This window comes from Pseudomyrmex gracilis, unplaced genomic scaffold, assembly GCF_002006095.1.
Source record: "Pseudomyrmex gracilis isolate BER0280 unplaced genomic scaffold, ASM200609v1 scaffold_76, whole genome shotgun sequence".
Classification (NCBI taxonomy): domain Eukaryota; kingdom Metazoa; phylum Arthropoda; class Insecta; order Hymenoptera; family Formicidae; genus Pseudomyrmex; species Pseudomyrmex gracilis.
The window spans coordinates 101,118-120,949 of NW_018020660.1; the positions used below are offsets into that span (position 1 = coordinate 101,118).

Genomic DNA, 19,832 nt, shown 5'->3' on the forward strand with positions numbered 1-19,832 from the left:
TTTTAATGCTGTTTTTCAATATTTTTATTACAAAACAATTTATTAAATACTATTAAAAAATAAAAAGTTTTATTTCATTAAAAATAATTTGAGTTATTATTTGTCATTATAATTTTTTCTGCTGAAAAAATTATATTAGTGTTATTAGTGTTTCAACAATTAAGAGTCAAGTTTGCTATTCTTCTAGAAAATTTCTATTATTCTTTAATGCTCGATTTCTTCATACCTTTCCATTAGCTATTCTCTAAATAAATATCTGTCATGCCTAATTTCTTCACTTTTAGATAAGTTCTCGATGACTTAAAAAAATAAAGCATATCTTGTTTGTATATTTTTATCCAGAGGATAGCTATCGGGAAGTAAGTATGAAGAAATCGAGCCTCAGATAATAAAACATTCATTTTATAAGCTTTATTGTCAACTGGCTTTTTTGTTTTTAACTATGATATATGCATGGTGTTATTCGTGCGATGCGATTATTTCGATTTATGATGTTTCAAGAATCGCAATATCGAAGTTTCGATTCTCGAAGCGTTGTCTCGAATGGTCGTTTGCGATTCGCCGTGCGGAATATCGCGAAGTCGTGTTCCGTTCCCGTTGTTTTAGCTGTGATTTTTCGGAAAAAGCTGAATCTTGCATACAAGGAATTATATCGGAAACATTGTGCACAGTGTTCGTCGTAAAGCGAACATCAATATCAGGTATCGTGATATAATTTTCGTGCGTGCGAAGTAGTTTGCTATTTTGTACACTACCATAACGTATTCGTCGAATGCGTTGAAAATAGTCACCACGTTTCTAGAGAAAAGTAGTGATTTTGTGCGCGCAAATAAATTCCGGGAGTATCGCGTAAAATGCGCAATGTTTGTGTTTGTTATGTGAAGTTTGTCTCCTATCTATATTTTGATCGAAAAGCAACGCGTTCAGAATGCAAAACCACACATATCAAAATGTAATGTATATGCAAATCATTCTAGAGTATCGTATATATAATCGCATATTATATATTATTGATTATGTTATTTGTAAAATAATTAAAAAAATCGTTTATTGCATCTAATCCTATAATTATGGTTTTTATTTTGATACGACATATTCGATATATTATCGACCGCGGTACATTACGTCGAACACACAAGTTCTATATATTAATATGCGTGCTGCTGTAAGATAGCAGCAGTTGCGCATTTGATTAGTAGCGCCACAGTAAGGTGGAGCATCGAGTTGATTATTATATATATAAATATATTAAGTGTGGTTATATTAAATGTGTAGTTTGCACGCAAAAATAGAAAAATTTTAGTATTAAATTTCAAACAAGCATTGCGCATACAAATTATACAAAGTTAGATCCAAAACATATTATTCAACATTATTCTATAGATAACATTGGTATATGTAATATTAAAAAATTTTTATTTACAAGTTTAATATTATTTATTCTTACAAAATAAAGTGTTCTTGGTATCTATAAATAAAAGATATGAATTCTCGTATAGTTTTTTTTATAAAAATTTTTGGTTACATAAATTTTACATACTTTTGGATTTGCATAATTTGAGCGTCATTGTTAATACATTTAATTGATGCATTTGCATTTTTCTTATTGACTTTTGTTAATATAATGTAAATGTATAAACTATGTATAAAATTTTTATATATGTATTATTATATATAATATTATTATATATATAATATACATATATATGTATATATAAAAGATATTGCGTTTTTTCATCTATATTATTTAAATCCGCGAATCATGTATAATTTTTAATGAAAGATGATAATTAATGATAAATGACACACTCGTTTATTGCAAGTTGTCTAGAAAACAAATCTGCTGTTGTTGCAAAATTACATTTTCGAAATTTGAAATAACAAAATGCCATTAAATAGGGAAGATAGAAAGAGAAATAGTACAAAAAAGAATGTGGCAAAAAAAACGACGAAGAAGTACGCGGCTGTTGCGATTATCGAGCTGAAAACGAGATCGAATATCGACGGGGGTTGCACGAGGGGGTTGTTTCGCATGGCAGAGCGGCGCGTGGTGGAGCAGCGCGCGCGACCGAGCTTTGCGGGGGTTGACGTCACCGTCAGCGAGCGACGGACCAATCCGCGACGCGCATTCCGTTCCTGCCAGCCAGTCGGTTTTCCGGCTGCTACACCAGCTGCGGGACGCCATATTGGCCGAGTGGTGGCGGCGGCCGCCTGGTCTGTGTTTATATCGTCGTTAACGCGGTTTCCGCACGTTCCGTACGGGCCCCCCGTGTTCTCGTCGCGTGTTAATCGCGAGTGACGTTTACGGAGCGGTGCGCGCGCCCGCAGACGCGGGGACGACGGGCTGTCGCGGTTACGTCGTGACAACAATAGTGCGCGATTCTTTTCGCGGAGACCATCGACAAGTCGCGCGATCCTCTTCTTCCTCGTCATCGTGCCGTCGTCTCTTCGTTTCCGTATATAGATATATATATATATATATATATATCTCTTTCTTTTCTCTCTTTCTCTCTTTCTCTCTATCTTTCTCTCTCTTTTCTTCTGCGTGTTGGACCGTTCCGGAGCACCGTGAGCACATCTCGGAGTTCTCCTGTCTCTCACCTCGTTGTTCACCCACCCCTGCGACAGATCCTCACCAGGAAGGATGCCAGTGCGTAAACAAGGTGGTAAGCTCGTACCTTCTCATAAAACATTTACAAATCATCCGTCCGTTTTTTCCGTATCTCTTCCGCTCGTCGATTGACAATTAAAAGTGGAGTTTGCGGGAGGTGGGAGGGGCGCGTGACTGCGGCTTCTGCGGGTCACTCGGTCAACTGTCATTTCGCTTGACAGGTCGCATCTCCCTTCCTTCCCACGCGATATTGTGACGCTGCTGCGATATCAATATCGTCTCACTTTTCAAAAATCACAAACCAAGAATATTCTCGCTGTCATGTAATTTGGAGTTGATTAATGGGGATGGTCAGGTGTTTCAGATCGTGGTTAATATATTGCACGCTGCTTTACGCGACCTTGAAATTCGCGTTGCGTCAATTGACGATCGGAAGTGATATGTGTGTTGTAAAAACGTCTTCGATCTTGACACGGGTGCTCTCCCCAGCCGTAATTGACACGTTGTAACAGTGTTGACAAGCATCGCTTCTCCATGCTGACACAGCGTGACAACTCGACTCTTAGCTGCTGGCTGACATATTTCCGAATTATGTGCGTGATGTTATCAATTTCATCAATCTTTAAGTTTTATGCGAATGAAAGAAATAATAGTTTGTTCTTGATCTTTATTAGTAAACTTGATTTTAATTGTGACAAGTGCGATGACAAGTGTGTAATTATTATCAATCTCGGAAACACTCGGTGTTTCAGTAGTCGCTCGAAACCTACGAAAATATCGGTCACGTGTCGTGAACTTGCGACCTTTTTCAGAGCGCAACGAGAAGTTAAAGAGGATAGTACGCGCGTGGTCTTTCTATAATTCTCTCGTTAGCTCGCAAAATAAGTGAATTTTAACGATGTAGAATAATATATTTCGAGATACGTGTGTAGCAGAGAAAGAAAGAGAGTGAGCAAGCGAGAGAGAGAGAGAGAGATAGTATCATGTATATATTGCATATTTTACTCTTTAACGCGGATCAAAAACTACATAAACAACGAGAGTTGTGCAAAAATCGAATTATGAACTGCGCGTGTCAGGGGTGGCGATCGTAATTAGCGGATTATTAAGCAAATCTAATATAGATAATCATTATATGAGAACAGTAAGGAACGTCTGAATGTGTCTTTACGTCATTCTTTGTAAAAATTGTTGCCATGACGTGTAGTTTTTAATTTAGAATTATTATATCGAAATGTGTCTCACATTTAATTATCTTCTATATTGCTTTGGTAAAAGAACATTGTTTAATCAATCAAGAAACGTCTTGCGTTTTCGCAATTTCTCAAACGAGATTCACTCAAAATGAACTGCAATTTTTCTCGTGACGTTCGATACCTCGCACGTGGACCGTGAAGATGACGGGGAGACTCATCTCCCCGTCGGGGAGGCGATTTCCTTCGATGTAGGCCAGCGTGTTGCAATAATCGCACCATCGTCGTCGTCGTCGTCGTCGTTGCGGCGTAAGTCGATGCTTCGGGTGTTTGAACAGGAGCCAAGAAAACGCAATAATTTCGGCTCTAGGCGAGGCTCTTTTACCGCGGTTATGCGACGAGTAACTCACGTGAGCTTGGTCATCGCCGCGGGTGCACCCGAACATTTTGCTCTCGAAATTGCATCGCAACCTTCTCCTTCTCTTTTTCTCTCTTTTTCTTTCTCTCTTTCAGTCGTCTCCGCTTTTAAACGACGGCGTATTTTCGCGAATGCTCTAGAACGCTAACCTTGCTCTACAATTGCAGAGAGATTTCAGATTCCGCCGTTTATATCGTCGCTGACGTTGAAGCTCGCGTTATTACGCGCAACGCGAATCATATCATATAAATTATAATTTAATTTTAATTTAATTTTTAAAATAAAATCTGTTATATATCACACATTTTGTGCTGGCGCATGCTGAAATAAAATTATTTTCTTTCTCGAAAAACGAGCTGCAGTATGTTTGCTCAGAGTTTCGAGTGTAACGTCCGGAGACATTAATTTATTTTAGTCGTTTAATTAAAATATCGACGCGATGCACTTATAGGCATTTTTCTAAAAAGCGCGTCTCGTGTAATTTAAACGGAGTTTAAACTTGTCACATTTCTTTTTTGTTTTAAATTTAACTCGTCGCTAAATCGTGTGAACAAGTTCACGAGTCTCTCGAGAATTCTCTCCGGAATATATTTAATGTCGAATCAATGTTTAATTACGCTATCGCCGGAGGATCAATCGTACTACAATGGGATGAGTTTCTTTATAAATAGAGTTTCTTGTCGAAGTCGGAAGTGAAATTCAAGACTTTGCACGAAGCGAAGACCGCGCGCGCTAAAAATGGAAAATTGATCTTAATCTTAGAATCAGCTCTCTTTTCTAAAATTTTCAATACGGTCCTTCGCAAGATATATGTGGATCTATAGTCTTTTATTGTGAAATTGACCGTTATCCAAAACTGAAATATCAATCGGGTATTTCTAAAATACAATCGATAACAATTTGTATTTTGCGTTTCGACGTATTTGTCAGATTTCTGCAAAGAGGAAAATGAATGCATCTCTGTTTCCATCTCGGGAGATAAGAAAGGCATAAATAACAAAAACGCATCCGGGATGTCTTGGACGTTAGTTTATGATCCTAAGCGGAGTTGTGCGGTTCTGGGGTTAATCCCAAGATGCCACGTGGTGCGACGAACGCGCGTCGAATGGGTCTCGCACGAAAATTCGATATCTCTCTCTTTTTCTCTCGAATGCCCCAGCTGTTTCTTCCGCTGTATTTCGCGGGCGGAAATCTCGTGCGCGCCTAGAGACATGTAAATCATCACCAAACTCTAAAGTTTACAAATTCCTATATAAAACGTTTATTTCTCGTGCGGAGAACTAAGCGATCGCATTAGAAGAGAATACATTGTATAGTGTAGAGAAGAGCGAGAGTGGAATATATGGTGGGGAGGATAAGGGGACACGTGATGAGAGGAAACAAGGTAGAGGTAAAGGTAACGTATTGATTCTTTTCAGCTATGAACTTCTGCGTATGTAGGCCACGGTGGATATATCCAGAAGGGCATTCGGGTCTAAATAGCGTTAATTCTAAAATAGACACGTCCGTTGGCGAAGCGACGATTGACGATCTTTTGACAAAGTCAAAAGTACTTTTTACAAAATACTTTTATAATATATATTCGACAGATTCAGAATTACTCATATTTGATAAAAAACAATTTCAAATATTTTTACTTGGTTAGCTTTACGAAGTGCTAATTTTGGAACATGGCAAGACATTGCAATATTTTTAATACATTTTTTCAAAGAAATTTAGTTAATGTCGTAAGTCGTTTTTGTGAGAAAATCTTAATTTTTTGCACTTTTGCTACTCGACATTGGCAGCACGCCTTCTAATTTGTAAGCCGAGATACACAACGAGGTCGTAGCGACGAGTTTTCAATTTCTGCAGTGCATGCGCTTTTGTAGACAGTCTCACGACCACGTAGAGATAGAAACACGAATAGTTTATGGCTCGATGTTTCGTTTAGCTCGACAATCCATGACTCTTAGATATGTACAATATATACATACATACATATTTGCGTGTGTGTATTTGTTTCTACATCTATGTGTATGTACGGTGCAGATATTCACGTACTATATATATAGTAGCACGTGATCTTTCTCTCTTTACATACTGCCTATAACAATAATTAATTAATTATTTATTATTTAATTAAATATAATTATTTCGATTAAATAATTATTTAGTTTAACTAATTATGTAATTAGATTAATTAATAATTTTTGTTAAAGAAAAAATGTAGATTATGATTTGATTTGGAGTTTCTTTTTATCGTCATGATAGTAATCACGTATTTAATTGAGCGTTCTTTCATATTAGAAATATTATGTTTAAAGTTAAGAATCGAATTATTGCATTTAATGGAATATCGAGATTTTATACTTTATAAAATTCGAAGTTAAAATGCTGGAAAGGATCAATACTTGTAAATCCTGTGATATTTGAATACTAAAGAAAATCACGATATTAAACGGAAATAGATTTTGCTCGTTGCAATGAAATATAAATGTCACTTTTAGACACCGCGAGGCAATTTTATGCGAATTTATAATTCGAATTTGATCGATGTTTGAAATATCGAAACTGCCGTCAAACGAAGAACGCGAACATTTTATGTACCTACCGAGGAGAGCAGAGGAAGGGAGGGCTTCTCTTTATTCTCACACATAATGTATTACTTTACCTTCATGTACATACACACGGCAGATACACGTTCATACGTATATATGATATAGAAGACGCGGCACAATGAAGGACGAAAGAGGAGATGACGTGCCTGATAATGAGAGCAATGAATGGGAAGTGGGGCGAGAGCTTATATGCGCTCTTCCGAGAGCAGAAATGTGTACGTCGCGTTTCACAGAAGCTTAGATATTTACCTGTGTGTACATATACGCTATATGTGGGGAGAGTGAGTACCGACTTTGCTCTCGTGTACAGATATTGGTTTCCTCCTCCCTTCTTCGCCGCTGTATTTTATAGCGCGAGCTCTCGCTCGGTGTGTTCTGAGGAAAAAGTTTGTTACTTTCGACTTGAATATTTCCACGCAAAGTCTTTGCAAACTGCGCGATGCTGGTCGAGCGCTTCGCTGTAGCTGTTGTTTGTCACGCTAACAACCCCCCGAGAAACACGGTAAATATTGTCGTACGGTAAAACATATGATCTCCGCGTGTGTGTGCGTGTCGCAAAATAATTTCTATTAAAAGTCAGTTTTTCGTCGCAATTTTATCAAATTCACGATGTTGTTTTTTTCTTTTTTTTTCTTTTTTTTTATCCCGATTTGTCTTTTATTTTGTTTTTTTTGTGCGCAGTCGAAGATTATTATTATAAAATGTTTTTACTCACATTCGCGAGGGATATTTCAACATATTTTTCGAGAAAGCAATTGCTTGTACATAAAAAATTAACAAACTGAAAATAACGTTCCGGAAACACCACTTCAGCAGCGAAATAAATTTATATTCCTGGCGTTTATCTATGTATACATATATATATATATATATATCGGATAACAATAAAACGCCAGATACGCGGTCAACGATGAAAATCTATTATAATTATATGAATTATTAATATTTGTAAGAGTCCTCGCGAGTTTCTCGCTAACGTTGCCGTTATTATTTTTATCGCACAACATAGAAATTCGACAAGCTTGATAATATAAAGCGTAGTAAAAAGTTCCGTATAAGTCAAAAACAGCTGATGTATCGCACATTGTCTATATACATGGCGATTGGTTATATTCAGTCCCGATGATACTTGATATTCGTATAGCGGTCAAAACGAGATCACCCTTTCACCACCTTTTCTGGCGAAGTAAACGAACACAGAACGTTAATTTCCTCTTACATTTCTATAATTTACGTTAATCAACTCGGGATCTTATCTTGTGTATTAAAACACTTCACTTTAAAACCCGCGGATGATCGATGATTCGCTTTTAATGCTCGATAATGCAAGTCCGTTGGGATTAGTTATCGCATTCGGTTGTATTAAAACGAGTTTCTAGATTGTACGTAATTAAAACCTAATTATCGAGTTGTCGCGTACGGGGTGATGGATCATCGACATCGGTATAATTAGCAATGGGATTAAAATAAATGCGGAGACGGGAGACAAGCCGCTAAATTGAAAATCTCTTTTCAGCGGCTTTAGAGAGAATAAATACGTTTTGCGCACCTGTACGGCGCCGGTGCAAGTTTTGGCAAAACAATTCGCCGGCGGTTTCCGGCTGCGCTGCAGCTCGGGAGTTCGCAGATATTTCATCGCATTGGTTTCTACCGTCAGGCCATCGTGCATCGGGGTTAACCGACCTTGTTAATGTTCGTTCAAGCCGGCAAGTATGCGTCGTTCCGCCTTTCATAACTTCCGATCCACTTCGGCTTTCCGCGCGTTTTCGCTCGCGCGAATTAATCTCGGCCCGAATGCGGCGCGTATTTGAACCGCGATTTTATTTCTACTGTATGCCGCGAGTTGTGCAACAATTAACTCTAATTACGTGTAATAATTTTTTTTTCTTTTTTTTTCTAATAATTTTAATGATTTTTTCTGTTAAGTTTTGTATGTGCGCGCGCGCGCTACAATGTGCACAGTTACGATTTTCTCTTTAAAGTGGAAACGTTTATAACAAGCAGAGTTCTGATTTATCGATAGTTGTAAGTTTTCGCGTAATAGAAAAAAACATAAATCGTGCGAAATTTGATACAATATAACGCGGATCGCGCCGAAAGAAGAGTAAGCTTATGAAATCTCGCGTCGCGCACGCGGAAAAATCGAACTGGATGCGAAACTGAAAGACAAGAGTATTGAGCGGAAGAGTTTTTCCTGTCTCGGCATTATCGGATAGAAGCTCTTTACAAGACTTCCCTTGATCGAAACTGCAAAATGGCCGAAGAAAGAGGACGGGAGTTGATGATCGAAAATGCCTCTCTTACGGCTTTTGCGTCGTAATAAGGTCAATGCTTTTGCATATTCAGTCAATGCTTTCAGAAATAGATTAGCCACAGAATGCCTGGCGAGAGTGTGACAGAATTCTTTTGATCTGCCGTTAGAAAAAGAGAGAGTTTCGCTCAATACACATATATACATATTCTTTTTTCTTACATTTATTTTTGTCTCGTGTATTTTCGTTCGGCCTTTTATTTGCGAGAACGATGAACGTACGTTGGAAAGCGGAGTTGGTGGAGTTCGATCGTTAATGGACGGTGCATTTGCGAAAGGGATTCGTATCGATTAATATCAAGGCGAAGCATAGTGGAATCAATAGAATTATTCGTGTCGCAGAAATTACTTGCGACGTGGCTTGATGGTGAACCTGATTGTTTATGCGGGAGAATAATGCACCGTCTATAATAACGTTTCGTATCTGCGTGCAAATTTGTTGCGATTAACATTAGCGTTGCGTACAACGGAAATATTATTCTCGGTTATTTCCGATATCGATGTTTCATTTTTTGCAAGGTCTACGTGCAAAAAATCGCATATTTTCACCTGACATTCCAAACGCGCAGCATCTCATTTCACTTAGGTTTTTAAATTTATTATTATTATCATTATTGTTATTATTATTAATATGTTACTGTTATTATTGTTATCATTATATTGTACATTATATTGCATACAAAAAAATTATGTGCAGGCATTATTTTATTATTACAGTTGAATTTAGTTTAATTAAAACGTCGATTTTGTTACATTCATAACGCAGACCTTTTCACCTGGTTTCTGTTTCGATTAGTTGCATATCGCCGCGATTATTATTGGCTTCTTCTGCCGGATTTATATCCACTGGTGCCGATATATTTAGCGCCGAATACTACTCATGGCTGCCAATTAGTAGTAGGTATCGATAGTTCGCGTCTCGAGATTGCGGTCCACTGAGCTGTGCGCCACGTAGTGAATGTCCGTGTATCGATTACTCGGTTTTGTCTACATCTACGTTACAGTCGCCAGAAATATTTTAACGTTTACCGAATCGAAAGATTATTTACTTGGTATTTTATTTAATGAGATTGGACAAAGAAATTTTATGATCAGATTACTTGAGCAAAATGACGTTTTATGACGAAAGTTTGAATTATACGATAAAATATACAGTGTTTCTACATGGCAAATACAGTTCTAGTGAAAAATAAAATGCTAGAAAATACATACGTTTAATTGCATATTTAATTGTGGAAATCCTACGCTCGCGAATGGACGAAGTTTTACAGTGTACATGTCGATTTCCATTTTATGTATGTACGTGAATCGAAACGTCTCGAGACGTCATTACAGTCACGTGTGTATAGATATATATATTACATACATCAACATACACACAGACACATAGATCTTTTCTAATGTAGGACGCAGCCGACAAGGCTAAATTTAGGATAAGATGCAGCAGTTGAATCTCGAAGCATTGGCCACGCATGTCGCCAGCGCCGACGACCATCGAAACGAAAATTCTTTTTTTTTCGTTCCGTATAAATCCGTCTTCAGTTTCTCGCAAAAAATCTTTCATCTGCTCGCGAGAATCGCGATTGAATCGCGATTGAATCGCGAATGAAAAAGAGAGAAAGATAGCAACGACTCGTCTGTTCGTCGTCGGTCACTCAACACACACAGAAATCACCAAGTGTCACGTATCGTCGAACTCCACGTGCTATACGACACGACAATTGCATAAATACAAAGTGGATTGGCGAACCGCCTAGATACGCGCGATACCATTGTTGTGTCGCTAAGATCTTTTGAAAGTACATATCTCGCAAAAAGTACACATATCGCAGCTGCGAAAAATCTCTTGGATAAAAAATTAAGGCAAAGAACAAAAGGAAAAGCAGCAGAGAAATGTCGATGGAAAATGATCGTGACGCACGTGATATTGTGATGTCAGATTATAGATTTTGTCACTTTGTGCTCAAGTGAGCGCGTAAGTGACAGAGTAAAATGCTTTGCATTTGATTTTGATATATATATTAATGTAAAATTTTCGCGGGCAACAAGTTATGAACTGATTCGTGATTTGAGAGAGAGCGCGTGTTAATCTATACGTACAGTGCGCGATACATACTTGCGATATGTGGGCACCGGTGATATCCGTCGTGTGGATCGTTGTATATATGATGCAACGAAAACTCTTGCCGGCAAATATAGTTCACGAGACGTCGAGAAGTGGCGAGGGTAAATTTTATTTCGAGATTATATATATATATATATATATATAGTTTGTTGTGTGGATTCTAGTCAGTTTAGGCATTTTTCTCATTGCATCAATGCCAATACAAACGGAAACAAATATAAAAATGTTCAACCATAATTTGATCGGATAATTAAAGTGTACAGAAGACTGTAATTACAAATAATCGAAATATGCACGTAACAAAAACGTGAAAATAACGTTTTTTCTTCTAATAATACTCTAATTTTACTTGGAAACGCGAAAACACGCGGAAAAAATTCAGAAATTCTCAAAGAATTTGTTTTTCAACGTTTACTTAATATAACACGCGCGAAGTTACAACTCGCATTTCTATGTGAAATTGTTCAGCGTGCGTTTACGCGATTTATCAAATCGATAGCAGATTATGTTCTCGAACGTGGTGGTCAGAAATCGTACTTCGCCAGGCGAAGCGAAGAGAGAGAGAGAGAGAGAGAGAGAGAGAGAGAGAGAGAGAGAGAGAGAGAGAGAGAGAGGCGCCTCCTCCTTTGTGATAACGAAACAGTCTCGCGCATATTACCCGCGCGTAGAACTCGTTGATCGTTTTGCAACCGGAGATTTACGAGCAATCCGACAATACGCAGAATTCGGCCGCGGACGGTCCGCGCTATGCGGTCTTCTCTGTCTCGAATCTCGTTGCTCGAGTGCAATTTGCATGATTTAGATGCAAGGTCATGTTAAGGCTTCGTGGAATTCGTTACGATGCCACGGGACGCGCGCAATCCTGCACGTCGAATTAGCGAATTAATTGGAGACTAAGCTTGACCATGGGTATGCGCGTTAATTGGTTCACGCCGTGACACATGACACACGCATATATCGAAAATTGTTCGGGAATTGTGTAAAATACACCATGTACACCAGAGAGAAGAGCGTTAAGAAAATCGAGCGGATTTTAACTCTGCAACAAAAAAATCGCAGAGCAATGATTATTTTACTATCGAATAATTATGTCGTCGTTCGAGCAACTATTCGATTCTCGTTTTCTATTATAATATTTTACTCGCGTCACCGGAACGAATCTAAGTCAGTCTTACGTAAATTGGCACTGATTCAGATCGGTCAGTCTAGCGTACGTTTTCGTTGAAGGTCGGGAATTTCCATTCCGTACAATACATTTAACAATTTTAGAATAAAGCGACGTTTCTCTGATTTATTTCAGACTTCCTTTTCGGTTTCAAATGGAAATGAATTTCTATCAGGATTTCTAGGAAAAAGAATAAAAAATTATTTATGTACGTAGATTGTCGAGGTAACTTTGTAAAGACGATCTCGCAAATTTTAAATGTAAAAATAAATAGAATCAAAAGAATTGATTTGCGATAACAAAATTACGTTTGTTATGTTCTATCGCTAATTATACGCCTGTTTTAACCACAAATCAAGTTCTCTCTCTCTCTCTCTCTCTTCAAATAAAACCCTATTAAAAACTATTAAAACTAATAAGATATTGCAATAATATCAAAAAACCCTAGATTATGCTGTTTACATTTTGCATGTGAACATCGATCCTGATAGAAAACGAAAGACTTTGTACGTTTCCGCAAAACTCTCAATATAAAATCAGCGACGAAATTAATTAAACTCAAGTGAAATTTTGCTTCATGTATATACACGAGGAGCGTCGTTAATTGCTTGCTTCCAGACGGAATCTGCGCATGCAAATTGGCATTGATATGTGCCGGGTCAGACGGTGCGCTAGCTCGTAGTGTTCGTCACCCAAGTTCGCAGGAGAGACAGGTCGAACAGCTGACGCTCTCGTCCAGCTTGTTCCGTCGTCTACCTTGCCGTCTATCTCCTGAAATTCACCGCGGGGAGTTACCTAGTCGTGACGTAGATACACGCTATTCTGGTCGGCCCGTGACGTTATCTTCAGAACAGCCCAGAAATAATCTCAAGTAGCGCACATGCGTAACAGTCTCGATTCGCCGTTTCCTCTTCTCTCTTTCGTGCAAGCGACGTGATTTGACGATTAAATGGATATCTCGCCACAGACGAGCATTAACGTTCTGTTCAAAAACATGTAGATACGTTTGTGAAACAAAAAATTCAAATTTAATTCTTTGCAGATTCCAAAAACGACCTACGAGTTGGACATATGTAATTACCCACGTGACTTTAAAATCAAATATCTCTGCGAAAATTCATCAATATTTTTTTTTCAATGTTGTGTTTTTAAATCAAAAGTGTGAATCATTCTGCATCAATAAAAAAAAATCTTTAGTAGTTTCGAAGATATAAGCGTTAAAAAAAAACATTAAGTTTTACTAAAGACAGTTGAAATTTTTGAGTGAGTCTGGAAGATCCATGTCTGTCCGCGAAAGGATAAGTATATGAAGTTACAAGATTGAAAATTGTTAAGATTTCATCTAAAATATATTCAAATGTGTATAATTTCACACGTATATAAAATATTATTGCGATGTAAAACTCCAATTTCCCATTAACAAGCAAACGTTGAATTCACAGAATTTTATATTTTAAAAAACACGTACTTATATAAAAAATTCTTTGCGCAAAGTCAGATTGAAAGTTCAGACCTGTCTGTCTTCTGATGTATTGTATTTAGTTCTAACTTGAAAGGTTTGATGTAAATACATTGGTTAGCTTCCGTCCCGATCGAAGGCACGTTGATTTCGCAATAACGAGCATTACGACAAGAAAGATCTCCGAACGATTCTTTCTTTATGACATTTTCAAGGTCTTTTATTCCGTCGTAGAATCGCATTACGATCTTCCGAAAGCGTAATACCGCCATCGCCGGTCGATTAAGAACACAAAAAAAGTCGGTTGTGTAGCGCGCGATAAATTCCGCTCGTTTATTTTTCTCTCCGGCTACTCTTGTAGTCGTTTTTCTCCCGGCTTTGCGATTAGTAGTTCGAGACCCAACTGTGAGGCACTACTCTCACTTTCGTTTCGCTTTATTTATCGCGATAAAAATCCCCAGTTTCTCTTTTATAACTTCGGACCGATTTAATCTCGCGTTATATCTTCGATCGTATAAATTTTATCGGGAATTATTTAATATATAAACCGAATTATAGCGCAGTATGTGACGATGTTCTTGAAAATAAAATCAGAATATGAGAAATAAAGAACTTCAATTTTCCGGATATCCTAAAAGATATCCGGAACCTTCCTCTACCGTTTGAGTGCGCGCTAGATCTGAAAGATGTTACAGCAGCGGGCACAAATAAGAAAAATTTAATTAGCGCACCCGGCTATTTCGCGCACTTTTCTCTACGCTCTCCGGAGATATAATGAAGTAACACGCTCGGCCAGGTGGCCACTTTTGCGGCCGGAAGAACAGCAGCAGCACCGAGTAGGTTCCGGGCGAAATGGCGAAAGAACGGTCGTTGGTACACGCCAAGACTTGGCTTTATTTTCCTTTTCCCTCAAAGTGGATCTCGTTCCCGCGGAACGACGACCGCCTTTTTTCGCCGGTTGCATCAAGCTGCTTCTTCTCTTTCCTTCTTCTCTTTATTCTCTTTTGTACCTCATTTCGTTCCTGTCTTGTATTCTCTTTTCTCCTCTCTTATCGCGTTTTACGCGACTGTGTATAAATACGTATTTCTGCGTGAACGACAGTCTTTAACTTGTGGTAGCAAAAAAAAAAAAAATAACCAAAAAAAGATGTAGACGAACTTTACGGTCAACTCGACGAATTGCGTTTTTTCTCAAACATCGTCGTCGTCGTCGTCGTCGCGCTTTCGTTCATCGATTCTCTCCTTTTTGATGGATAAAGTCGCTTACGCGAGAACAGCGGCGTCTTATAATGGCGACTTATAATGGCGATCTATTTGATGACAACAGGAGTCGTCTTTGACGTTGGCGCCTCATCATCATGGCTTGCTGCCCGGCTTTCGCGATCATAATCAGTTTCTTTAAGAGCTTTCCAGCTTGATCCTGTTTACTTCAAGATTATATAGCGACGTATTCCGCCTCGTAAATGTCCCCCATTATAAAAAGTAATTTCTTCAATGAACTCTTCCGAGAATTTATCTCGCAAAATGTAACACGTGTATTATATTCCTCTCTCGGATTCAATCGGGTAACATCTCGATTAAAATTCAGTCGAGGTTTATTTTTTTATTACAAAACTTTTTGTACTTTTTACACGCCTTTCTTTCTCCTATTCCTTTTTTCTAATATATCTTTAAATGATCGAATCTCCTTGGAATTTTCCGCAAGTTTTTGCTTAAGGAATGAGATACTCCTACTGTTATATAAGTTTTGGAGTAAAATACTTGGATGAAGTTTATTTTGGTTTTTATAGATTGACACTTTTATAGAGTTTCATAAAAGAGACGAGCGTAGGTCAAGGCTGTGAACAGACCCAATCTCACGTACCATTTTTAGTTTTTTTTATAACCTTTACACGGATGATTGTAATCACTCTTTTCGTGACTCTCTATGCATAAAATTTGATATCGGGTACTTTTATATGCATGAAACTTGATTTGCTTGATTTTTGCAATGTTTCAGAGACGCGTGTTCTATTGCTTAATAAATTATTCGTAATTTTATACAATATTTTGTCTTTACTTCAGTTTTAGAATTTTACGGTGCGACAGAAATGATTTTACATTACGATAATTTTTACAAAATTTGTCTGTGAAAAAAACGAAAAAGTCTTTTAAAGAAACACAAAAATACGGAAATGGGAGTACAAACAGCTTTTACAATGTTAGTAATGGTTAAAAATAAGAAAAATCAATCGATCAACCTTTCCGTCCTTGTCTTTTACTTTCCTTATCGCGAGAAAATAGAGAAAGGGAGTCGATTACCTCCAGCACCCGGATATAATGTCGTTTCTCTGTGACGTCATTGTTCGATGGGGGGTAGGCTACATAACTCTTAGAGGGCGCAAAACTGGGTCAGGGATGCAGACCACGGAGCCGATGTAGTCTACAGTCGCATTGTTACTTTATTTTCCGATTTCCTCGGTGTAAATTGTTTTAAGAACCGACAACCGAGAATTGAGAACAAAAGATAGATAAAAGTATCTAAAGTATTTTGTTTGTTCACTTTATGTGAAAATTTAAATTTAACCTCTTGAGGACGAGCGTCGACTATAATCGACGGACGCCGAATGTATCTGTACGGCCGAGCGTCGACTTTAGTCGACGACTGCCGAATGTATCTGTACGACCGAGCGTCGACTATAGTCGACAATTGCCGAAAGTATTCGATTGTTTACGTTCTTTAGTCTGAATATTTCGTTGTAAGTAGTTTTTGTATCAACTCTTGTGTTGTTCAATTTCTCAATTTAATACGTTTGCTTGCGGCTCGCGGCTAGTCAAGTGACGCGTTACACAACGGACGAGCGCCGTACCGAAGAGGTTAATATATTCTTATTCAATTGCTGTTTTAGCGAGAATCATTAAGATATATCCGATGCATATCTGTAGATTCGTATAACACATACTGTTGCAGCATTGATAAAAAAGGAGATCTTTTTGTTGCAGGTGAGTCTAATCGCATTATCGACTATCAGGACACTCCGCCAACTATGGGTTTCACGCATCGTCCAGCCCGAAAAAACGCAGGTACGATAAAACAAACTTCTTCCTGGAAAGACATTATTTTTTGTCGCGTAACAATTTTTCGAGTGTCTGTTATCTGAAAAAAAAATCTGAAAAACTTAGAACGTTTGAAGAACGTTTTTTGTCAAGACTTGACAACTTTTATATAAGGATATTTTATTATTTTTTGAGAATTTTGCCTTTATTTTTGAATTTCTTTCTCAAGTAAACTTAAAGTAAAGTTCATCCTTTCTTTTGTTTTTTATAACTTGAAATCTTATCGTAACATATACAATCGGTTGTATTATTTTTTATTACAACGAAAAAAAAACAAAGAACATGCTATTTCGAAATAGCGCTGTTAAGTTTGATTACGGTTATGACTTTTGCACTTGCTTGTATCATCTTGTATTTTTTGCTACATCCGTGCAAGAAAAGCATTTTTTTAAGATTCTCAGCTGTTTCTCTTTGTGCAACTGACATATTCTTTAATTTGTATCTCTCGTGTGTAAAAATATTTTCAAAAGTGTTTTTGAGATCTTATTTAGTTTTTGAGAAGAAGCGACTCATCCTATTCATGTGTTATTTTCATATGAGAAAATTGATTTGTCAACATCAGTAAAGACGGTCTTTATATTATCCAGGGAAGCGTAGCGGAAGTTACGTTCGTTTTCTTATGATTGTTATTGTTCAAATACAATGTTGTACTTCGCGTTAGGTCGGAAACGATAGATATCGGCATGTTTCTCGTTATTCTTTGACGTATACACCATCGCGAAACGAATGCGGAGAGGAGAAGGGAAAGTACATATTGCACGACAGCTGCAACCAAGACACCCGTTGAGATTTCACTTCGCCGGAGAACAATGGCTGCGTTGTCTTTTCCGTGATGGGACGGAGGCACGAAGGAAAACTCGAATGGTTATTGAAGGAAATAAGGTCGCCGAAAGAAAATTGCAGACTGTCACGTGAAGCATTTCCCTTGCTTTGATTCTTTGTCAGAGAGGCTTTTTTTTGAAACGCGAATCCAACAATGAGAATCTGTATCGAGAATTTCATTATTAGAAAGACAGAAAGAAAAAGAGTAAGAGAGAGAAGAGGGAAAGAGAATCTTCAGAAATTCAGAAAAATTCTAATCCTTAAAATTCAATAGCGTGTTGTGTCGTTTTTGATGTGTAAGGGAATATATATATTTTTTATTGAAATAGAAAGTTCTCGTGTACAATATTTGAACTTTTCCGTGCACAGTTCCATCTCTCGCAATTTTATCGTCTTTAATTTGAACTCGTGATTGTGCGTTCTTAATTGACGCAGCTACTTCTTAAGAAGCTAAGCTACCGCGATGGAGAAACCGCATAGGAAGCTGGGATCGTTAAATACGCACGTCGAAGAGAAGCTAGAGCCTCCCGTAATTGCTTCGCTTCTCTAACGAATGATTTTCATGAATATTCATTTCTGCATCCTCTTATATGAGCGTCATAAACACGGTTAGCGTTCCTGCGCAAAGCGCGAATTTATACTTTCGTTTACGCGAATAGATATACACGTGAATTTTAATTAACCGTATTTTCACTCGTATGTGTTTAGCGAAATAAGGGAGAGTAAAAAGAATTTCTATATGTTGTTTAAAAAAAAAAAAAACCAGCAAACAAAAGTTCTCCAGGTGAAAAAATGCAAGCGGGCGAGGAGGAAGAGCATTCGCAACTGTACGAATTGCCGTCGGCCAACATATTACAGCTCCGAGGTGCAGCAGCCTGCAGCAATCGCACTGCTACCACGACCTTTTGGACTGGATTAGCCGTCAGCAAGAGGGTGTAAATGACACCGGCGCTATTGCGCGTAAATCATAAGCATCGAGCCACCGAACGTGTGCTTCGTTTTTCCGCTGAGTGTAAACTGGGCCGATGCACTCAACGGCGGCGCGGTGGCGGCGAGAATTGAAAATGCGGGAAAATGCATCGTTCTGAAACACGTTCGTGCGGATTGCACATAGGGCGGGAGAATTGCGTGTCACGTAGTTTTCTTTTATTCTTTACGACATAACGCGCGCAATAGACTATCTTGTTCTCATCGTATTTTCCCTCGAAATGCGCGTCGGAATGTGCATTTTACTCGCGATACTATTTCTGTATTAACGTGTTCGACGTGCGTGTTATTTTATTCGAGAGTGTCTAAAAACATAGAAAACTTCCGAGAGATTTTCAGAAAATTTTTGCTGAAAAATCATTCTTCTGAGAATTGTTTTCTCTGTTAACGAACAAAATATTAATATCAATTTTTTCTCTTATATTTTTTTTTAATCTGATATTTGAGATCTCAATTACATGTTGCTCCTAATAACGTTCTGATTTTATCTGAAGGTGAACAAAAATGCCTGAAAAATCAAGAAATTCTCACATTTGTTCAAGATTCAGCAAATGTCAGTTTTTTAACGGCGGTGGATATATTACCGCGTGTTATATTCTCAAGCAGCCATCGATTTCTCAAGCAGCTTTTTGCTGCAACTAACAGTTGCAGAGTCGTGCGGAAGAAAGATTAGCAAGTTTCTTTCTCTCTCTCTCTCTCTCTCTCTCTCTCTCTCTCTTGCTGCTTTTTAGATTATAGCACTTTCGCTCGTTTATGTAGACAAAGAAAGAAAATTTACTTTAACCAAAGTTGACGCTAAGCTAACGTCGGATGTACGAACGATTTCTAGCCATGAATTTCATCAGGTTACACGGTAATTATGCAGTTATACGGACTATTTTCCGATCTCAACAATTTTGACATATGTTATCAAGGTCACCTCCCTGAATAATAATATGAAGGTTTTATCCGTCGCTCATTGTTTATAAAAAACTTATGAACAAAAAAAGTTTCATGAATAAACTATTGTTTTTCGACACCGTGTACATTTTTCGTGTGTTGTAAG

The 19,832-nt window shown here is 37.8% G+C and overlaps 1 protein-coding gene across 14 annotated transcripts in view; it reads left to right on the forward strand.

Annotated features, from left to right (window-relative positions):
- Positions 1-244: 244 nt before the first annotated feature.
- LOC109854966 (disks large 1 tumor suppressor protein) overlaps positions 245-19,832 on the forward strand; it is a 425,866-nt gene continuing 406,278 nt past the window's right edge. For 3 of the 14 annotated variants that reach the window (XM_020428645.1, XM_020428643.1, XM_020428638.1), the window contains exon 1: positions 401-701. In XM_020428645.1, the coding sequence (XP_020284234.1) occupies positions 443-701 (259 nt within the window). In that variant the 5' untranslated portion in view covers positions 401-442. Of the gene's footprint in view, positions 702-2,386; positions 2,667-11,320; positions 11,360-16,864; positions 16,946-19,832 lie in introns of those variants that run through there. The other 11 variants (XM_020428642.1, XM_020428644.1, XM_020428648.1 and 8 more) reach the window with 11 other exon arrangements.